The sequence below is a fragment of the Thunnus thynnus genome, chromosome 17, assembly GCF_963924715.1.
Source record: "Thunnus thynnus chromosome 17, fThuThy2.1, whole genome shotgun sequence".
NCBI classification, from domain to species: Eukaryota; Metazoa; Chordata; class Actinopteri; order Scombriformes; family Scombridae; genus Thunnus; species Thunnus thynnus.
The window spans coordinates 6,174,720-6,194,732 of NC_089533.1; the positions used below are offsets into that span (position 1 = coordinate 6,174,720).

The 20,013-nt window shown below is 42.1% G+C and overlaps 2 protein-coding genes across 2 annotated transcripts; one reads left to right on the forward strand and one right to left on the reverse strand.

Annotated features, from left to right (window-relative positions):
* The first annotated feature begins 9,513 nt into the window (after positions 1-9,513).
* cox6a2 (cytochrome c oxidase subunit 6A2) lies at positions 9,514-10,946 on the forward strand. Its single transcript, XM_067570786.1, has 4 exons — positions 9,514-9,672; positions 10,095-10,164; positions 10,447-10,589; positions 10,689-10,946. The coding sequence occupies exons 2-4, from the start codon at positions 10,095-10,097 to the stop codon at positions 10,776-10,778; spliced, it is 303 nt and encodes a 100-aa protein (XP_067426887.1). The 5' UTR covers positions 9,514-9,672; the 3' UTR covers positions 10,779-10,946.
* Positions 10,947-12,685: 1,739 nt separating this feature from the next.
* Positions 12,686-19,939, reverse strand: armc5 (armadillo repeat containing 5). Its single transcript, XM_067570781.1, has 7 exons — positions 18,939-19,939; positions 18,818-18,848; positions 18,600-18,710; positions 16,357-17,251; positions 15,498-16,270; positions 14,795-14,927; positions 12,686-14,555 (listed from the first exon to the last, which is right to left on the reverse strand). The coding sequence occupies exons 1-7, from the start codon at positions 19,320-19,322 to the stop codon at positions 13,085-13,087; spliced, it is 3,798 nt and encodes a 1,265-aa protein (XP_067426882.1). The 5' UTR covers positions 19,323-19,939; the 3' UTR covers positions 12,686-13,084.
* Positions 19,940-20,013: the final 74 nt, after the last annotated feature.

Below are 20,013 nucleotides of genomic sequence, written 5' to 3' on the forward strand. Positions count from 1 at the left end.
CTTCTTCTTCCAGCTTGTAACACACTGTTGGCCACCTCCAAGGGGCTTAATATTAGCGTTCAGCTCCATGTAGCGTAACCAAATTGGTAGAGGAACACAAAGACCCACAGAGCGATTGTGCTGGCACACACCTTCATGCAGGTGTTTCGGCTGAACCTGCGTCTGGCTGAGCAGGTTAGGTCAGCAAGTGGCAAGGTGCTGATGTCAAATCTGCTTACAGTAAATCACCCTCCAAACAAAGACAGTACATTTTGGTTTTAAAAGACATTACAGACACCAAATTTAGTCAACCGGGGAGTCTATGATGAGGTGGGACTTCACCATTATTCAAAACAACCTCTTAATGTGAACTTGAGAGTGACTTTTTGGTTAAAGGGCGCCAAGAGCGGCAGGAGGTGGAAGGTGTTGTGTGGATAAACTTGCCTAAGGACTGAAGTCAGATGTAAAAGTTTGGAAGAGGAAGGAGAGACTGAAGGAAACAAGCTGTCCCGCCAAACTGACAATTCTCCAAATGTGACGTGTGAAAAATGACCTGTCAGGGTAAATTGTAGTGATATACAACATCCTACCCCAAATGTTAGGTTAGTTAGGTGCAGTATTAACCAAATAAACAACAATTAGTTTATTTGTATGGCTCTTTTATGTTTTTGGAGGACAGAGGAGTTCTACAATATGGTATGAAGGCATAAGTTATTCTTGGCTGTAGCTAAACAAAAACCTATTTTGTAGCCTTGTTAGGCAGATAAATAAAAAGATTTTTAGTTACAGTCATGCTAGTGACTATGTGAGGCTGCACGTCTCTGTACTTGAGCTAAATGCTAACATCAGCATGCTAACATGCTTGTAATGACAACGACAACATGCCGATGGTTAGCATGTTCATCGTCTTAGGTTAGCATGTTAGCATACTAACACTAGCTAATTAGCAAGGCTGATAGGAAAGTTGAGGGTTTTGCAAGTATTTGATCGTAAACCAAATTGGACAAATTGAAATTTTGATCTGATTTGATCATCAAAATCATTAAGATTCAGTCTCTGGGCAGCATGAATGTCTGTGCCAAAGTTCATGGCTATCCATCTAATAGTTGTTGAGATATTTCAGTTTGGATCGTAGTGGTGGACTGACCAAACAGACCGACATTGCCACCCTTAATAGCATTTAAACATGGCTAAAGAAAGATTAAAATGATATAAGCCATATCCTTTGATAACCCAAAGAAATAACTAAATTGGACTGCACTTCACAGAAATATTGAGACAAGGAACTGATGTGGTCAAGTCAGCTTGTAACTAACAGCCCCATGTGCTGCATAAAGTCTTATCAACAGATGGTCAGAATGTGAACCAACCAGTTTAAAGACTGGTTTCCATGTCTTTACAATGTCTTCAAGGACCTGGGAGGTAAATGACGTGTTTAGAGGTTAATGGGGGAATAATTTTCCACACAAGAGTAATGGAAGGAAACAAAATGTCATCAGTATTTTCAGGTCCTTCCACTTATTAATCATTGAATTGAAAATAATTCAAACAAATCATAAAACTTGTCAGCTGTACTTAAGTATCCGGTTTACTTGTTATGTCACACTGCAGATAGTAGAGATTGAACTCTTTTTTTCCACCCACAAGCAGCTCTGTCTGCAGAGGACCTGCTGATGTGATGGACAGTGTATGGAAGTTTCCACCGTAGAGTAACGTGTGGTGCACATTGCTCCAAATCCCCCGCTGTCTCAGTCCGCCTGGGACAATATTGATGTGGATTCTTTGTCCTCATAGTTTGTTCAAGTGTCTGCAGCCAAAGTTATCTTTAAGGCAGTATCTGTCTCAGTCAGAGAAGCAGTGTTGGGCCAGCTACTTGGAAAGTGTAGTGGGAAGATACTCTATATCAAATGAAGCTCCACTACATTTAAGCTATCCCCAAAGAAATGTAGCAAGCTAAGCTACAGCAACATGGCAAAAGTAGAAGCTATATCAAAGCTACTTTTGTATTTTTTATTCTGTTATTATTATTATTATATTTTATATGATTAGCAGTTTAAAAAGTGGTATTTTTATTAGGCCCACTCTGTACTAGTAGCTCACTAGAGACAGCTGAGACCGCTAACTTCCGGTTTAGCCCTCCAGCTAATTTGATAAAATAATTCAATCATGCGGCTCTTCTAGACTTTCGAAGTGTGATCGGACCAAATGGATCAAATTCTGATAGGGAAACGAGTCATTTCGTGGGGGTTGTGACACTCAAACAAATGTATCCGCTGATTTACAAACAATGTAAGTCTATGGGAAAAAGTCTTTTTGGGCCCAATAGCATCACGTGACGTTGTAATGACACGGTTTGGTCAGTATGTTAAATTGGCTTCAAAGCCTGGTGCTGTTCCTGGGGGCTTGGGCAAATCTTAGTTCCAGGAGGAGCTAAAGGCTGTTTCACCACATTTGTCTACTTGATCAATAAAAGAGCTTTGCTACTGAAAACGCTATTCAAAAAACAGCAATGCTACCACCACACTACTGAGAAATGTAGTTAAACTTGTAGCAGTTCAACTGAAAATGTGTCCACCATTTTGTCAGTTCTGTGAAAACACTGAAGCATCCTTTTTCTACTCCCCAAATGTCCATATTGAAGCATTATGTGTGATTACACTTGGAGGTGTTTAGTGATTATTGATTTGTTAATTTTGTTTGTTCTGCAATGAGTTTACTACTAACCAAGCTAGCCATTATACTAGCTGTTTAAAGCTAATGTGTTGCTAATACAACATTTTAAGTAGCTTTGACATATTCATTATACTTTTATTGTGTGTTCAGACAGCGCAAAGCGAATTTTAGATGTGAAGTGATTACATACAAACTCAACGAATGGATGTGAAAATGAGTCCATGCTTGTTCGCAATTGAAAATGTTTCAACTTGAGCAAAAGATTTGCAGCCCCATTGAACAGCTGTGTGTACCGGCTGTGTGACTGGCGAGGCAGGTTGGATGCAAGTTTATACGAATTGGTTGCTTACAGTCAGGCTGTTGTGGACTCCGTATGTAATAATATAATGATATATATAATAAACTTTATTTATATAGCACTTTTCTTTGCAAACTTATCAAGTGCTTAACAGAACAGAAGAAAGAATTAATGAACGAAATGAATGAAAAAATAAAATAAAAAGAGATCATAAAACAGTGGGGAATAAAGTATAATTACACAGCTACATATCAAATATTCATAAAAGCTTTATGATAAAATAACGTTTTAAGATGAGATTTAAAAGACACAAAAGATGTCACCTGTCTGATCTCGACAGGCAGAGTCTGTATGTTTACTATATTAATTAGCATTACTGTGTTGTGCCTCATAAACCAGCCAATGACTGTTTTACTGTATTTAATTATGGTAGTTTTATCATTCAGGTACAGCTTTAAATACAATTTAAATTGCAGACTTATAGTTTTCCTTTCTATGTTAGTTTTTTCTCCTGAGCTGAGCGTCTGTCCAGTATTGAACACAGCAGTCCTTTTTGTCACCAGCATGATGGATAACCACATACAGAAGGTACCGATTCAGCAGGTTTTCTACCTGGACCTGATGAAATGCAGCATTTCCATCAGTGGGTGTGGAGTTTATACAGCAGCCGGAGGAAACACTGTAGACTCAACACAGCAAACTGCACAAGACAGACACATACTGTACAGAATGATGTGTAAATACTAAACTGGGTAAACTATCACCTCCAAAATCAAGGTTAACAGAAATTCATATTCTTTATTTTCCAGACAAGACTTTTTCAGTTTGACACCACCTATTAATTTATAGCATATACTGTAGCATTAGGTCATCCTCAAATGTGGGTAAACTGTGTTATGCAAATAAAAAACGTGCGTACTCTGAGTTCAGATGAGTACATCGCTGCAAACCCACACACTCCTGTCTGTGTCCTTCATGCCAAAAAGAAAGACAACTGTGGATTGTATGCGATGCAGTAAGTGTGAGTGATGTTGGACAGAGGTGAAAGCAGCCTGTGCCATTTGAGACAGTCTGTCCCGTCTTTTCCTTGTAAATCTGTGTGTCTTTTCTCTCTGTTGCCCGGGTGTGAAAGCGCTCGAGGACACGCAGATTCACTGCTGTCAAGACAGTGGCGTTAAGCTGGAAGAGGAACGTAGCAGTGATCATTTCATCACTTTAAATTCAGGTCAACAGGGGATATTTTATATAATTATAAAGTTGATTTTTGATTATTTGGGTAATTATTGTTATTTTAAATAAGTATATTGTGATATTGTTTTGTTGTCTGGTGTGGAGGATTTGTATCCTGTACCAGGAAATTTTCAATAAATAAATTAAAAAATAGATAAGATCAGATAGTTGACAGTGAATAACCTATAAACTGAGGACATTGTGGTTATGTGGTATAGAGCTGCAACAAGTAGTCGATTAATCGATCAGTTGCCAACAATTAAATAAATCACCAGCTATTTTGATAATCTATTGATTGTTTGGAGTCATTTTTTTAAGAAAAGAATGGCCAAATTCTCTGATTCCAGCTTCTCAAATGTGAATATTTTCTGGTATCTTTAGTCCTTTATGACAGTAAACTGAGTATCTTTGGGTTGTGGACTGTTGGTCAAAACAAAACAAGACATTTGAGGACATGACCTTTAGCTCTGGGAAACAGTGATTGACATTTTTCACCATTTTTTGGCAGACTAATTGAGAAAATAATCAACAGATGAATCAATTATAAAAATGGTCATTAGTTGCAGATGTAAAGTGGTATGTTGACCATCAGCCTACGAGAGCACCCAATAATTTGTGTTGGTTAATTAAATTTAATTAAGTAATTGAATATAATTAACCACTTGGACAAATATATAATTGTAATGTTGAGCTCAATGCTAATGTCAGCATGCAACATGCCTATAATGATAATGTTAACATGCTATGTGTTGAGAAGATAACAGTTAGCTTAACATCTTAGTTTTGTGTGTTAGCATGCTAACTCGCTAATTAGCACAACACTCAAAGTTTTGCTGGTGTTCGGAATGGATGTATTATAAATGCTGCTCATGGCGCCGCTGCTCCGCCTTGCAGCCAATTTTTTCAAGTTGTCACTCACGGTATTGTAGCGAAAAATCCCCCTGCGGCCCAAAAAGTATTTTCCTCATAGACCACCAATGTAAAAGAGACGTCTGTAAAACTGTTGACAGGACACCTTGAACTGCAAACTAGGTCAGTTATGATTCTTTCTATTATGAATTTTCGATCCGTGGAGGTTTTATATTTTTAAAACTTTCCGCAAGCCAAGAAAAACAATTTAATAATCTGTGATGTCATCACAATGTAAAGTCTATGGCCCGAGCAGGAACTGGGTGCCATTTTTAGTTCGTTATCCAGCTCTTACAATACGTCCATGGTGTTTGTCATAAACCAAAATACTGAAGTCAGAGAATCACCGAAGTTCATACAATTCCTCCTGAGGGGAACATGAATGTCTTTACTAAGTTTAGGGACAATCCATCCAACAGTTGCTGAGACATTTCACTCAACAACAACATCACCAAATGTCAGCCTAAAAAGTAGAAGTTGTCCGGGAACCATGAATGTCTGTTTGCTGAAGTATTTCCCCAAAGGTCAGTCACGGACCGTGAACAACTGTGCAGAATTTCCTGGCAATCAGTCCAATAGTTGTTGAGTCAGTGTGGAACAAAGCGGTGGAACGACTGACACTGTCATCCCTAGAGCCACTCTACTGTGGCTAAAAATAATATACAGTATGTGTTAGACATCTCATTTTGCCCCCCTCTTCTCTTGTACTGTGTAATTATTGTAAGTGCCCCACACGTTTTGAGTAATTATACTGTAATTACTAAGCTGTGATCTAAAGAGATAACCAGCTTCATTAAATTGTGGGTCAAAATATTGCACCATACCAGCATATTTTGTTACAAAATAAGTTTTCTAACAAGAAAAGTGAATTTGTCATTTCAAGAAACTGACATTTATTGTTAGATATGACAAGTCAAAGCCTTAAGAAAGCCTAGAAAGCCTTTAGAAATATAACTTTTACGTCATATTTGTACAAGACATCTCAATCCCAAAGGATTTGACACAGAGGTAATAACATTGGCCTCAGTGGCCTAAATTCTTCAGATGTCAGTGTTAATCTGAGAGGCAAGACAAACCAGCTAGGACTTACAACAAAGGGTGATTAATTAATTCAAAATGTAAAAAATTAGATTATTTGCTACGGGTTTAGAAACTTCTATATTGCATACATTTCTATTTTTACTTCTAATTTAACACTTGCATACAGACACAAGTTAAAGGCAGATTCCTTGACATAAACGACATGTCTGCAGGTTGGAGCTCTGGCAGCACACCTGCAGTACATGCATACCTCAGCGTGTCTATCTTCCAGTATACGTCTGTCCTGAGATGGTGTGTGTTTGATTCCTCTGCCCACAATAACACAAGTGCTAGACGTTCAGACTGGCTGCTGCTTGCGTGACTGACTGACATCACCGCTGGCTCCGGCTGCTATTGGCACTTCAGCCTGAAACTGGCTAGACGGAGACCACAAAGGCATTACTAACAGTGTGAAAATCAAGAATCACCAACGAAAGAAGTGGCGCCTTTTTGTCTGTGTATGCATTTGAACATTTGTGCATTAACTCTTGATAGATATTTCCTCAAATGCAAAGCAGGTTGGAGCAGCTAGTTGTTGCTGCTGTTCTTCTGAATACTGCCATTGTGAAAATAAAGGTATGAAGACCTACTTTGGCACATAATGAATCCTGCATTTTGAATTTCATTATATTTTATTGAACTTTACTTGTTGTTCAGTGGATTCAAATGTTTCAAATTTAAGGCTAAATGCCGTTTAGTATCTAAATAACTGATTCAACATACAGATATATAAGCCAAAATCCAATTCTATGTCACAAATCTTACTTTAAAGGTTATACAGTGTCACTTCTGCAGTCCAAACTAGTGAACTGAGTACAAAAACCAACCAAAGAGGAAGGAACTCCAGTGCAGAAGTGAGCTTAACACAAGTGACCAAAAGTAAAAGAGAAGTAATTTTAAGGACAGTTTCCTCATAGCAACACTACCCCATCTGGTGGATAGTTTGTATTAAAGGACAGGTTGACACTTTTTTTAAGAGTGTCTTAAAACAACAATCATGTTTCCATATGAACAGTGAAAGAGGTTTTCCTCCTTGTAATCATTCCTCCTGTTCATACTGGCTATTAAAAGTGTGGATATCAAATGTGCTTTCAGTGTAAGTGATGGAGGCCAAAATCCACTGACTGTATATAAATATGGACAATGATGCGTCTCCACTTCCTGCCATTATGCAAAAGTGAAGCCAAGATACCTCCTTTCCAGGAGCTGCCATCTTGCTTGTATGATGTCATTTGCAGCCAGAGTCTGCTCAGTAGAGTCACCGTCTGGCGGAGGTTTGAGAGCGGCTGACACAGCTGTCAATCATGACATCAGACCCCCCTTTTTATATCATCAAATAACTAAATAAAAACAAACTTATCAGAAAAATTAGTACTTGGACAAACATCAGCATGATAAGAACGACCTAAAATAACAGAAACCATCTCTGGTGATAATTTATTTGACGTGTATTTTGACAGGCTTAATGACTTGTACTTCAGCCAGCCACCAGAGGGCGATCCAGATGTTTTGGCTTCACCTTTGGGGAACCGTCATGACGTCCATATTTATATACAGTCAATGGTGTCCTCACAGTCATTTTGTGCAAAAATGCATTTAAAAGTTGTGATGTGAAGCTTATATGAGCTTTTTTAGCATCAAATTCCCTCTTTGTGTTTCCTCAGACAGTGTTTCCCTGTTGAGCTGTGGTGGAAGTGTAGTAACAAAAAGAGGGACTTTGGCACTAAAAAGACTGTAACGTTGAAAGATATCTACTTGATTTGACTCATTTGGATGCTGAAGCTTCATATTAGCTTCAGATAAATTTTTAAATACATTTTTGCACAGAGGGAGGACTGTGGATTTTGTCCCCCATCACTTCCATTGTAAGTGCATTATGTAGGGACCTTCTAATGGTCAGTATGAATAGAGGGAATGAAAAAACATGTTTCACTGTTAATTTGTAGACTTAAAAAATTGTGAACCCGTCCTTTAAGCAAACATCTCCACACCTGTCATCACATTTTAACACCAAAACAGTTCTGAATGTAATGAACACAAGTGAGCACAGCATCAAGCAAAGGAGGACAAAACATCAGTCAAACAGGTGCGTTAGCTCACATTTTTCTCTCTTTCTTCCTCCCTTTGAGGCCCAATCTGCTGCCTTTGCATACCAACACCACACAGAACAAAACATGAAAAGCAGCACGCAGATAAACCCTATAATCAAACAACTCAGCTGTCATGCTGGATATTTAGCTAAACCTTTGCTACTGGTAGCTTAGTAGCCCAGAGAGGGATGCTAGGAACTTAGCGGTCATACTAACCTATAAGGTGCAGCTCATGTGTCCAGTCAAGCTTACCTGCAACTTCATTTTAGCTTCAGGTAAACTTTTAAATACATTTTTGCACATAATAATTGATTGCGGATTTTGGCCCCCATCATTTACATTGTAAGTGCATTATAAAGGGATCTTCTAATGGTCAGTATGAGCAGGAGGAATGATTACAGCAAGAAAAAACATGGTTCAGTGTTCTCCTGTTGTTTCAAGACAGACTAGAAAAACTGTGAACCCATCCTTTAAACACTTAACCTGTTATTTGTTTTGTTTATGCACATCTAAGTCTACCAAAAATACAGATACAGTATATATATATATACATATACATTTAACAGCAACGCTAATTTTTGTCAATATTGTAATATTAAAATGTTCTAATAACTTCTCTTTCTATGACAAACCAACTTATTTTGATATGAAACTGGATATGTTGTTATTACAAGAAACTGTCATTTATACTGTTAATATCATATGACAATCAAAACCTCGAGAAAGCCTAGAAGCCTGTGAACTATTACGTTTAAAAATATAACTTTTAAGTCTTTTTTTGTACAAGAGATCTCAATCCCGAAGGTCTTGCCTTTGAGATAATAACATTGGCCTCACTGGCTTATATTTTTTTTACATTACGATGTCACTGTTAATTTGATTTAGAGGGAAAAACAACTAGGATGTACAGCCATCGGTGATGATGAGGGAATTCAAATAAACTGACGTCATGTTGCACCTGTGACCTGCAACTGAACCCCAGGTGCTTTCAAAGAACGACTGTGAGGACTGAACAGCCTGAAACCAAAAGTGAAAGCTGGCACAATGATTATATTTTAAAAAAAAGCCTTCTCCGTTAGCTTAGGCCATTAATGAGGATTAATAAGCCCTCTGCCCTTATTCCAGTCTTTTTTTAATATAGACTGAACACAGCCTCATCCTTCTCCTCCTCCTTCCCCCCCACCGTCCTCTTCCTCTTCGTCACTTATCAGCCTGCCTTTGCACTTGCCCAAATATAAAGTTTCTTGGCTCAGCGACAGACTGAAACGGGGAGGAGTCTGACACACTGAGTTCAACTGAGGACAGACTGAAGGACAAACAAGCAGAGAAGAGGAGAAAATTAAATGAGCAACGGTTTCGCCAGAAAAATAAGAGGAAAATAAAACATATTAGATATTACCTGCCTGCAGAACAGTAAGTTTCCCCTTGATTTTTTTTTTTTTTTTTTGCATTTCAGCTAGATTAATAGTACTCTTGATAAACAGCAACCCTAGTAGGCCCAGCCTCAACCCTAACTGTATTATATCTCTTGTTTATTTGTAAGGAACCATTTTCAGTCATATAAATTATGTTTTTCTGCTAATTATTGCATCACAAATATCAGATTTTTGTACAGAAGTTCTCTTTCGATCACTTATTTCTATGTTATTCTATTTAGGGGTCTGCACAAAGGTTATCAAAGCCCCCTTGACATGAAAATAAAGCATTTTAATCTACTTAAACGTCTTTAGTGGGACATAAGATTGAAGTGTGCTGTCGCTGTGCTATCACATTCATCATGAGTGAGTATGTTTATACAAGTTTAATATCAATAACTGTCTTTAAACCCCCTGCAGATGTCTCTGTCTGCCTTGGCCGCTCGTCGTGTGTTTGCCGCTGCGTCGCATTCAAGCCATGAGGGAGGAGGTCAGTGTGTCTTTTCCTGTCTCTGCCATAAAAACAAAATTCAGACCTCCTGTATGCAACGACTCCTCTTGAGCCTGTTGTTGTGCATTAACTGAAATGTCTGCAGAGCTGGCAGCCGGCCTGCACATTCACGCTCTTTGGCAGATAATCAGTTTTAATCATTGGTATGGACTCTATAGTGGGACAGCTGCTCTAATTTATACTTATATTGTTCACACAGTTGTTAACCTGCTTTATTCAGTGCTTGAGTCGTGTGCTTTCTCACTAATGGTTTTTCCACAGCGAGGACCTGGAAGATACTGTCCTTCGTGTTGGCCGCTCCTGGTGTCACCGTCTGCATGGTCAACGCCTACATGAAGGGACAGGCTCACTCTCATGAACAGCCGGAGTTTGTGCCTTATCCTCACCTGCGTATCCGCACCAAGGTGAGTCTCTGTGTCATTCCCCCTACTCTCCCAGTATGATTTACACTATGTGAGTATTTTTCTCGCTGTTGGTGACTTTGCTAACATGTCTCCTTACAGAAATTCCCCTGGGGAGACGGAAACCACTCTCTGTTCCACAACCCTCACACCAACCCTCTGCCCGATGGCTTCGAGAGCTCCCATCACTGAGGAGACCAGTCACATTTCTTTAGCTGCACCTTTTTAAACTCCAGTCTGCAGTGTACTTGGCTTAGTTATACTGACCAAAGCAGAGGCGAAGCAGCATCGCCATCAAGCGGTGCAACTCAGACAGGAATAAAACCACTTTATGCTGTATTAAAAAGAAGTGCCATTTCATTTCTTTTTTTTAATTGAGGGTAGTGCTCAATTTAATCAGCACTTAAGTCTTTTATCTAAATGTCGTCCATGTTCAAGGGTTTCACTGGTTACAGCAGAACGGACTTCAGTCTCTCATTGTGTCTCTTCTTTTACTACCAATAAAGGTCATCAAGGTCAGACATGTTGAAATCCTGCACATTGGGGCTTTAAAGGACAGAGCTGCTGATATTCTGTAATTACTTATTGTCAACAAAACCCATAAAAAGGCCAAAACACACTATATATAGATACATAGACCTCCATTGTTGTCCAAAAACGATTAATGAGCCGCATCGTTGCAACCTGCTCCTCATGGCCACTGTAGTTTATTCTGAGTCGATCCCACATAAACTGTCTCGCTGCTGTAAATACTGAGGCTGCACCTGAATTTAAAGTATTCAGACCTTCAGGATGATGCATCGACTCAGGTGGCAAGTTGGGGGTCGACTTTGGTGTATAAATTTGTCATGTGCTTAAGAGTTCCTGCTATTTCTACGGATGTTTTTTATTCTCATAAATGTCAACATTACTGATGTTTTCTCTTCAATACACCTTATTTATGGTTATAAGAGCAGTCAGCCTCCATCCAGTTACACCTGCAGAGCAGCCGCCCCCACATGAGTCTCATGTTTTACCTTTAAGACACATTTTAATGCCTTTGTTCATCATCTGTGATGTGAAAACATCACTTTTCCCTCACAGGCAGAGAAATATAAAAAAAATTGTGCATCCTGGTAGTTCAGTTATAAAAACTGCAGCGCAGTACAGAGCGTCTCTCCTGTCAGCTGAAGAGTCTCACCGGACGGCAGCAGAGGAGACTATATCAGCGTCTTTCAAAGGCAGTTTGGTCACTTTGCTAACGTTCAGCATCAGAGCCGAGAGAAGTGGAACAGAGATGTGCTCCTCTGCACTGCCCTGTCCTTCCACTTTGTGTGGTTTGTTTGTAAAAGTTTACAATCTGTCATGTTGTTATCATACGTGTCTTTATGTATAATGACTCAGGAGCTTGTTGACAAATGATTTGAATTATCAAATTTATGGAGCAGCCCCAGTAAAAACTCACTAGTGGACCAATGTGTATTAATCCGCAGCTGAAAATAGCCCCAACCACACTATTTCCTCTTGTTTGAGCAATGTTTGCTACAAACTACAGTCACCAGCTCTTTTAAAAAGGAAATGATTTAGCCTTTTTTGAAAATGAAACTATATTTGTGACCTTTTTTACAGCAGGAACAAATGGGGGAAGTCAGAGAGTATTGAGAGACACTGTTAGTTTTTGTATTTTCATGTGATTTGATAGAATCTCTCCAGTCTTATCCTTTAAAACGCAAACATTTAGCAACATTTCGTAGCACGCCAGGCGCTGGACACCTGAAAAATCTGACTTGTAGGAGGCACTCATTGGAAAGTCATAAAGATTCATCTTCTGGACACACTAGATTTCACAAGAATCTAATAGCTGTTATATAACCGACTGACATTTCCTGAAGCCGTGTGCTCTGATCAACGTGTAGAAAACACACACAAACAACATATTAAGTGGCATAAATTTATATATTCAGTGGCATAAATTGATATGGGACAGGTGAAATCTACACACTGTATATCTGCTATTTCCATATTATCTCTATGTACAAAATAAACAACTGGCTCCTAAGACCAACCCTGATAATTCCAGTACTTCCAGCTAAATGACATTTATCAAATGCATTATAGACATTTGCGTACACTCCCCCACCCTCAAAAAAAAAAAAAAAAAAAAAAAAAAAAAATCACAATACAAATGTCATTCGAAGTTAACAGTAAATTATAAACACCATTATGTCATGCTGTGACAAGCTACAAACTAAATAGAAATTCAGGCTTTCAAATTATGAAAATAAATCGACATTCTGTTAGTGCTGAAGAAATTCATACAGCATGTTTTTCAGGTAATGATGCTGCTGTTGTAACCTGCATTTGTACTATTCAGACATTTGATAAAATTATTACAATGGCAACTTTTCTAGAAGCTTATAATAAGCCCCCCCCGCACCCCCGCCGCCCCCCAGCAAGTCGACTTAATCTGTGCCCTCTGAATTCATGTCAATCACGTCACTCAATGTTTCACTCCTTGTTCAGCTCAGAGCAGCCGTAGCCAGACTCAGTAGATCCTGTTTCAGAGTCTCCGTGCAGTCGGCCTCTCTGGCGAGTCTGCGAAGGCAATCCCCGGCGAGGGAGGAGGAGGAGAAGGGCCGAGGACAGTCCTGACAGCCCAGTAGCAGAGACAAGCAGGCCCGACCCAGCGCTGGGTAGCTGTACCGCTGCGAAAACCAGTAAATCTGCGGGAGGAGTGCGGCAAGGATCCCACCTCCTGCGCCGCCTTCTGAGGAAGAATTTGATTTTAGCTTTGCTGAATTTTTCATCAAGTTCTTTGGTCTTACCTTCAGCTCTTCTTGAGCGAGGGATTTGTCCACGCCTGACGCACAGCTCGGTCTAGTAACCGGGGCGACGGCTGAAGCTGGATTGAGCTCCTTGCTGGTCTTCTGAACAGCAGAAGAGCTTTTTTTACTGTCTGTCTGATGTAGGAAACTGTTCGGTTTCTTCGTCTGTCCTTGTAGATTTTCCGTTTGCGCCTCAAAGCCGGTCAACTCCAGCTCAGATGTTCGATTGGCCAGGTTCTCCTCGGCAGACTCCAGACATTCTTGGTCCATTTTAGATGCGGCCTTCTCGGCGTTGTCCTCTGCGGGAGCTGATGCAGCTCGACTAGCGGCCTTGGTGGAGCAGGACAGGAGGAGAGACACGCAGAGATCCTCCAACTCTCTCTGCAGCTCAGTCACCAAGAACCTGCACGCTCCGGTCATCATCTCGCCTAGAGGTGTTTTCTGGAAGTCCAGGTTTTCTATCGAGTGCTCCTCTGTCTCCTTTTTGCAGAAATCCAGTCCCTCAAGGACCAGTGTGTCCAAAATCTGACAGTGTCCTCTCGTCTCTCCTTTATCCTCCCCCTTTGTTGTTTCTGTGTCCTTCCTGAGGCGACATCCATGCAGGTAATGTAGCACCGGGAGCAGCATACCTGTGCTGACATCTTTAATATGGATGGCTTCTTCCACATTACCCTGAGCCTCTCCGAATCCGCCTCTCAGCAGAGCCCTGAAGTACTCAGAGCCGACGCCGTCTGTGCCCTCCGCCCCGGCCACAGCCTCCCTGTTGGCTGGGACCTCGGTCCCGTCGTCCAGCAGCAAGAGGAGGTCAAAGTTCGACAAACCGTAAGGACAGATGTCAGCAAGGCGAGGCTTTTTAGAGGGAGGCGGTGAAGCGCTGTCACTTTTACTGACTGTCTGTGGTTTAACTGGGTTGAGATGTCTTCTGTCGAGCTCCACTTTGACGCCGCTCATCAGGGCGGACAGGCATCCGATCAGGAGAGAAAAGTACAGCGAGTGAAGCTGAGAGGTCAGACCTGAATGAGGTGAATTAAACCAATCAGAGAGGAACCTTCCACCTTCAGCGGGATGGTCTTCATCCATGTCGTCGTCATCGCAACCGAGGGGCTGCAGAGCCAAGAGGAGACCACCGCTGTCCAGGAGGAGTTTCTTCAACAGGGGCTTGTTGCTGTTGGAGAAAAAAGGGGCTTCATAAAACTCATATCGCTGTGAAAACATTAAGTCAGTAAATTGCACGTAAACATTTCTGGAAAAACTGTTTTTATCAGGATGCCCAGTGTCTTTAAGATCCTTGAAACTAAACTGAGGACCAAAAAAAGGAGTAAATTTTACGACATTCCTGGGCTTTTCAGTCGTTAAATTCTGAAAACCTCATAGATCTCATATTCATACAGCCCTGCTACTCACCTGCTGATTAACGGCAGCGACAGAGCACAGTTCATCTTGTCTGATTCGGAGCCCGACAGCATCACATGAGCGAGAACTCCGGAGCCAAATCCAGACTCACACTGGACACGCAGATTATTGAGAAGAGCCAAACCTACACAGACAGTCAGCGCACAATTATAAACTGCTGCATAGAATGAGTAGAGCTGCAGTGATCAGCTGATTAATCAATTAGTCAACGGAAAATTAACGGGCAACTATGATAATTGATTAAGGGAAAAATATCAAACATTTACTGGTAGCAGCTCAGCATGATTGAAACTTTTATGTGTCATACGTATAATATGTTTGGATTTGGGGATTTTGGACTGTTGATTAGACAAAACAAGACATTTGAAGGCGTCACTGTGGGCATTTTTCACAATTTTTGGACATTTTATACACAAAACAATTAATCTAGAAAATAATCTGCAGATTAATCGATTATGAAAATGATTATAAATAAATTGTATTTAATTATTTAAACTACTTCCTGATACTTATTCTTGGCGAAAGAATTACATTTAATGATTTACTCACTCACAAATTTGCATTATCTATAACTTTAATAAGGCAACGAGTAACTGTTAGCTATAAACTAAAAGGTTTATAGGTCAAATAACGCTTCTTAGGTTGTCAAAAGTTACTGATCAACATGCCACCCTCAATAACATCTTTCTCTTACCGAGTTGTTTAATTTTGGCTTTCACTCGGTCCGTCTGCCTCTTCTCTCCCTCTGATCCTCGCTCTCTCTGGCAGAGATGGTGGCGAATCAGCGCCACGGAGCCGGTTCGGACCAACGCCTGCAAACAGTTGGGGTTGCAGCTCAGCCGGCAAAGCATACGGAAGCACCTGCTGCTGGGGTCCTGGTGCTGGGTGAGGTAGCAGAGCAAGCCGGACATGATGCCTGAGTTGACCAGAGCGGCGCTCGGGTCCGTGGCGTGGGAGAAACGCGACAGCAGCAGCAGGATGGGAGACTCTGGCGTCCAGGGTTCGGGGTGGTAAGGGTGGTGGTACGCCATCGTGCGGGGCACCGAGGGAGGAGTATCAAGAGTGACCTTTGTCAAACAAGCTGCTGAGTGAGCCCGCTGCCTCCTTCTGTGGGGGGATGTGAACTTTGATGGAGAAACTGGTGTTTTAGTGGGAGAGGAGACGGCGGAGGAACCGGGCTGGTTTTGCGATGCGAGTGCGGTAGAAGGACTAGAAGGAGGCGGATCGGTGACTTTCCCTGGAGATGACGCAGAGGAGGGCTGAGCTACTTTTTTAGAAGCAGAGGAGGTAACAGGGTTGGAAGGGGAACAGTTTTTAAGAGAGGAATGAGAATCAGGGTTCGGGGAGGAGGTGTGAGGGGATGAAGACGGCGGGATCTGAAGACTCGCCCATTCCCCGTCGACACTCCCTGAGGAATCCAGAAGATCCCCCTCAGAAGAGATCAATCCCTCAGACACCAACCAGGACCTGAAGAAACCACAACAAACATCTAGTTTAAAAAAAAATCGTAGAATGATACAGTCATTCATAACCGTTCACGTCGTTTTACATACCTGAGACTTAAAAAGCTTGATGAGCAGAGACCTTGCTCCCGACCAGCTTCCTCCTTCTTGTACCCCTCAGGAGCGGGAAAGTCAAAAGAGTCGAAACACGTTGAAGGCAGGAGCTCAGTGGGAGACATGTTGGAGGTGATGCTCACGTCCATCTTCTCAGGAGGTGGTTCCTCCCCTCTGGTGAGCTCGACTAGTCGGGCGACAAGCAGAGGGACCAGCCCCAACTCTTGCAACTGCTCCATGGCGGTTTCATCAAAAACAAAGTCTACGCAGGCCAGAATGGCCAGTCGAGAAAGAGGGTGACTCTGATGGGCGGCCAGAAAGCCAATTAACGCCTCCAGTCCGCCGCTCTCCTTCACCTTAGCCCGGTTGACTGCCTCCTTGCAGCACAAGCACAGCGCCTTGAGGAAGACTCCAGACTTCAGCGGGTCCCTCTTGACCTCCTCCGTGAATTTCTGAATGACCCCGAGCGACCCCACGAGAGGGCGCAAGCAGCCTTGGGAGCACATGTTGGCCAGGGTTTTCAGTGCCAGCTCTTCGAAAGGTTTACCCGACTCCCCCGACGCCATGACACCGAGCTGCGCCAGGACGCCGGAACGCGACACCTCCCTGGCGCATTCGACACCGCAGCTCCGGGTCAGCTCGTGGAGGGTCCTGAGCGCCGCCCGTCTCAGCCCCTGAGGGTATTCCGGAGCGATGAGAGGGGCGAGGGCAGATAAGGTCCCCTGGGTGAGCAGCGACAGGCGGTTCGAGGGCGTGTCGGAGAGGTAGAGGAGGGCTCGGGCCGCCGACTGAGCGCACTCCAGTTTAGGACAGGGGTCTTTGGGTGGAGCAGCAGTGGGGGAGGACGGGGCGGAGGAGAGAGACACGCAGAGGAGGAGAAGAGGAACGCCACCTGTGTGAAAGAAAAGAGACGTATTAATAATCCACAGAGGACAAAAACATTTGGCAGGTGTTGATTAATGGTAACGTGAACAGACGTTTCCAGCTGAACGTCTGCTATTTCCTCCTATTCTGTTTCTCTCCATCACAGCCGCTTTCCCACGCTGTCGAAAACCGCTTCGTTCACATTACCGACGTCACCACACCTGACTAATGATACGTCCGCCCGCATTCCTCATGCTAATCACTCTCTAGATGCCGCTCTTTAAATATCGCTGCCACTCTGACCTATTATTAAGCAACCCTCCTCCTCCTCATCACCACCACCATGACCTCCGTGGTATCCAGTCAGACTCGTCCAAAGGTTTTTCCATCAACCACCTGCTGGCTCCGCTCCACCACCACCACCACCACCAACAGCAGCGTCTAGACTCCGGGTGATCATGTCCCGTCTCCTATCGTCATGTGGGCCTACACTTTATGACGATGCTTCATCATCGTTGGAGTCTAATCGCCAAAAATCTTTCTGTCGCTAACATCAATAAATACTGTTAAACACTTCTAACTGACCTCTCCTTATTGAAGTTTCTGCACATATGTTCCTTCTCTCCACTGATAATGAATTACAATTTTTTTTAGGCATTTTTGCCTTTATTATGTAGTTTGACTGTGAAGACACAGACAGGAAATGTATGGAGTGAGTGGCGGTTGATGCACGACTTGGCCGACAGGATGTCCAACTAGAGCTGCAACAATTAGCAAATTAATTGAGAGGTTGCCAATTATTTTGATGATTGATTAATCAATTTGAGTCTTTTTTTAAGTAAAAAAAAATTCTCTGATTCAAAACAAGACATTTAGAGACGTCACCTTGGCATTTGGGAAACAGTGATCGACATTTTTCACCATTTTCTGATATTTTATGAACCAAACAACTAATTGATTAACTGAGAGAATAATCAACAGATTAATTGATAGTGAAAATAATCGTTAGTTGCAGCCTTAATCTCAACAATAAAAATGAAACAGTAGTTTCCCCAGTATGAATGTCTACTATTAATACTACTAATATGATGGTTTACAAAGCTATATTCTATATTTGCCGTCATTTTATAAATTTAAACATTTTAATATTTAGGATGTTCACTCTGCACATAAGCTCTTGGAAGCGTAAACCTGAAATGTGAATGTTTCTTTCTACCAAAAAGAAAAGCAAAATTATAAGTTACTATAAATTGACCATCTTGTATAATTCTGCTGCCCGAGTAGCATTCACACTGCATCTCATTCTGAATGCAGGAAAAACTGCCAACTAAAGACGCTGCAGTGAGACACACTAACATTTCTCTCCTCTGACTTACCGGCAGAGTGGATGAGTGCTGAGCTCTCTGGATCCATGGCCAAGTTTCCCAAAGCTCGGGCTGCTCGGTTCTGGACGGTCTCCAGGGCCACATTTCTTTTCAGGATGTCCACTGAGAAAGTCAAGAATTATCTTTCAGGATTACATGATCTGATGAAAATGACTGCAAATCCTGCCTTTCGTCATTAAAAAGTTACACGGGTGAATGATTTCACTTACCTACAACGTTTATTCCATCAAGCTTACGAACCTGTAGCGGAAGACGTTTTCAATGTGAGCAAATTTATAGATTTAATCATATCAGCTTTCAATACTTTCTTAATTATTCCTTTAATCTCACCTCTATACGCGTCTCCAGCTCAGTGCAGCAGTTGGCCAGGATGCTGAGAGCCAGGTCCAGGGTTTTCCTGGAGCACTCCGGGTGCCCGAGTAGGTCCAACAGGGGCCGGAGACCGCCTCGAGTTCTGAATCGGGCGATGCCAGCCTTGTCACCCTTGATGTGCTGAGTCCGGATAGCAACCAGGGCTCGCCACTGAGAGACTCTGGACCTCTTGTCCATTTCTCTGCCACCGCCTGAGTCTGCCTTACCATGTTCAGCCCCTGATCGGGGTTTTGAGAGGTGAGTCAAGCACCAGGTCAAAGAGGACTCGGGTGATGATGGGTGCCCTTCCTTGACGTGTGCCCGAGATTGTTTCCAGTCACCTTGCACAGGTGATGCAGCCATGGTGCCTCTGCTTGGCACACCACGGGTTCACTAATCTTAATGTTCCTCCTCTCAGTAAACAGAAATATAACACACACTGTGGAGCATCCCTGGAGGCTTCCAGTGAAATACTGAGAAATCAAACAACATGTCCTTTTCTCCTTCAATTAACAAACTAATAACTCAGCTGGTGAAATGTGATCTTACTGTGTCCACTCATATTTTTTTAAACAAAAGTTTCCCCACAAATAACACTTGTGTAGTCAGAAAACTACAGATACCAGCATGGAAAAGTAAAGTTGTACCACCTGACGCCGCAGTTGCTGACGGGAGATGGAGTCCCACCAGCTTCGGTCCACTCCCTTACAAAACAGGCCTACATCGTGAGAAGGCCGACCAAGCGTTATTCTGCGTAGTGGACGTGTACTTGCTCAATATAACACATGTTTGCACATTAAATGACGAATTAAAGCTCTATTTGATCAATGTTTTGAAACCACTGGCCGAATAATTTTTGTGAAACAAAAAGCAATCGCCTGTGTTAGCCGCTAACGCCATCTTTAGCCAAACAACAAAACAGGGGCGGTCGAGGGAGGGAGCAGGGAGTGAAGAGGAGGGTCGGATAGATATATGTTGGGAAGTGTAGTTCAGAACGTCGCTGCCTATCAGCGCCTCAACTGCGTTTCCTCTCTTTAAAAAACTACATTCCCCG

Bases quoted from the DNA above. Each gene is read 5' to 3' on its own strand.
- cox6a2 (XM_067570786.1), top strand. From the start codon at position 10,095: ATGTCTCTGTCTGCCTTGGCCGCTCGTCGTGTGTTTGCCGCTGCGTCG. The intron at 10,165-10,446 runs GTCAGTGTGTCT...GTTTTTCCACAG, and splicing joins TTCAAGCCATGAGGGAGGAG to CGAGGACCTGGAAGATACTG. The intron at 10,590-10,688 runs GTGAGTCTCTGT...GTCTCCTTACAG, and splicing joins ACCTGCGTATCCGCACCAAG to AAATTCCCCTGGGGAGACGG.
- armc5 (XM_067570781.1), bottom strand. From the start codon at position 19,322: ATGGCTGCATCACCTGTGCAAGGTGACTGGAAACAATCTCGGGCACAC. The intron at 17,252-18,599 runs GTAAGTCAGAGG...TCTTTCACACAG, and splicing joins AGCACTCATCCACTCTGCCG to GTGGCGTTCCTCTTCTCCTC. The intron at 14,928-15,497 runs GTAAGAGAAAGA...CTGTCTGTGTAG, and splicing joins AGCCAAAATTAAACAACTCG to GTTTGGCTCTTCTCAATAAT.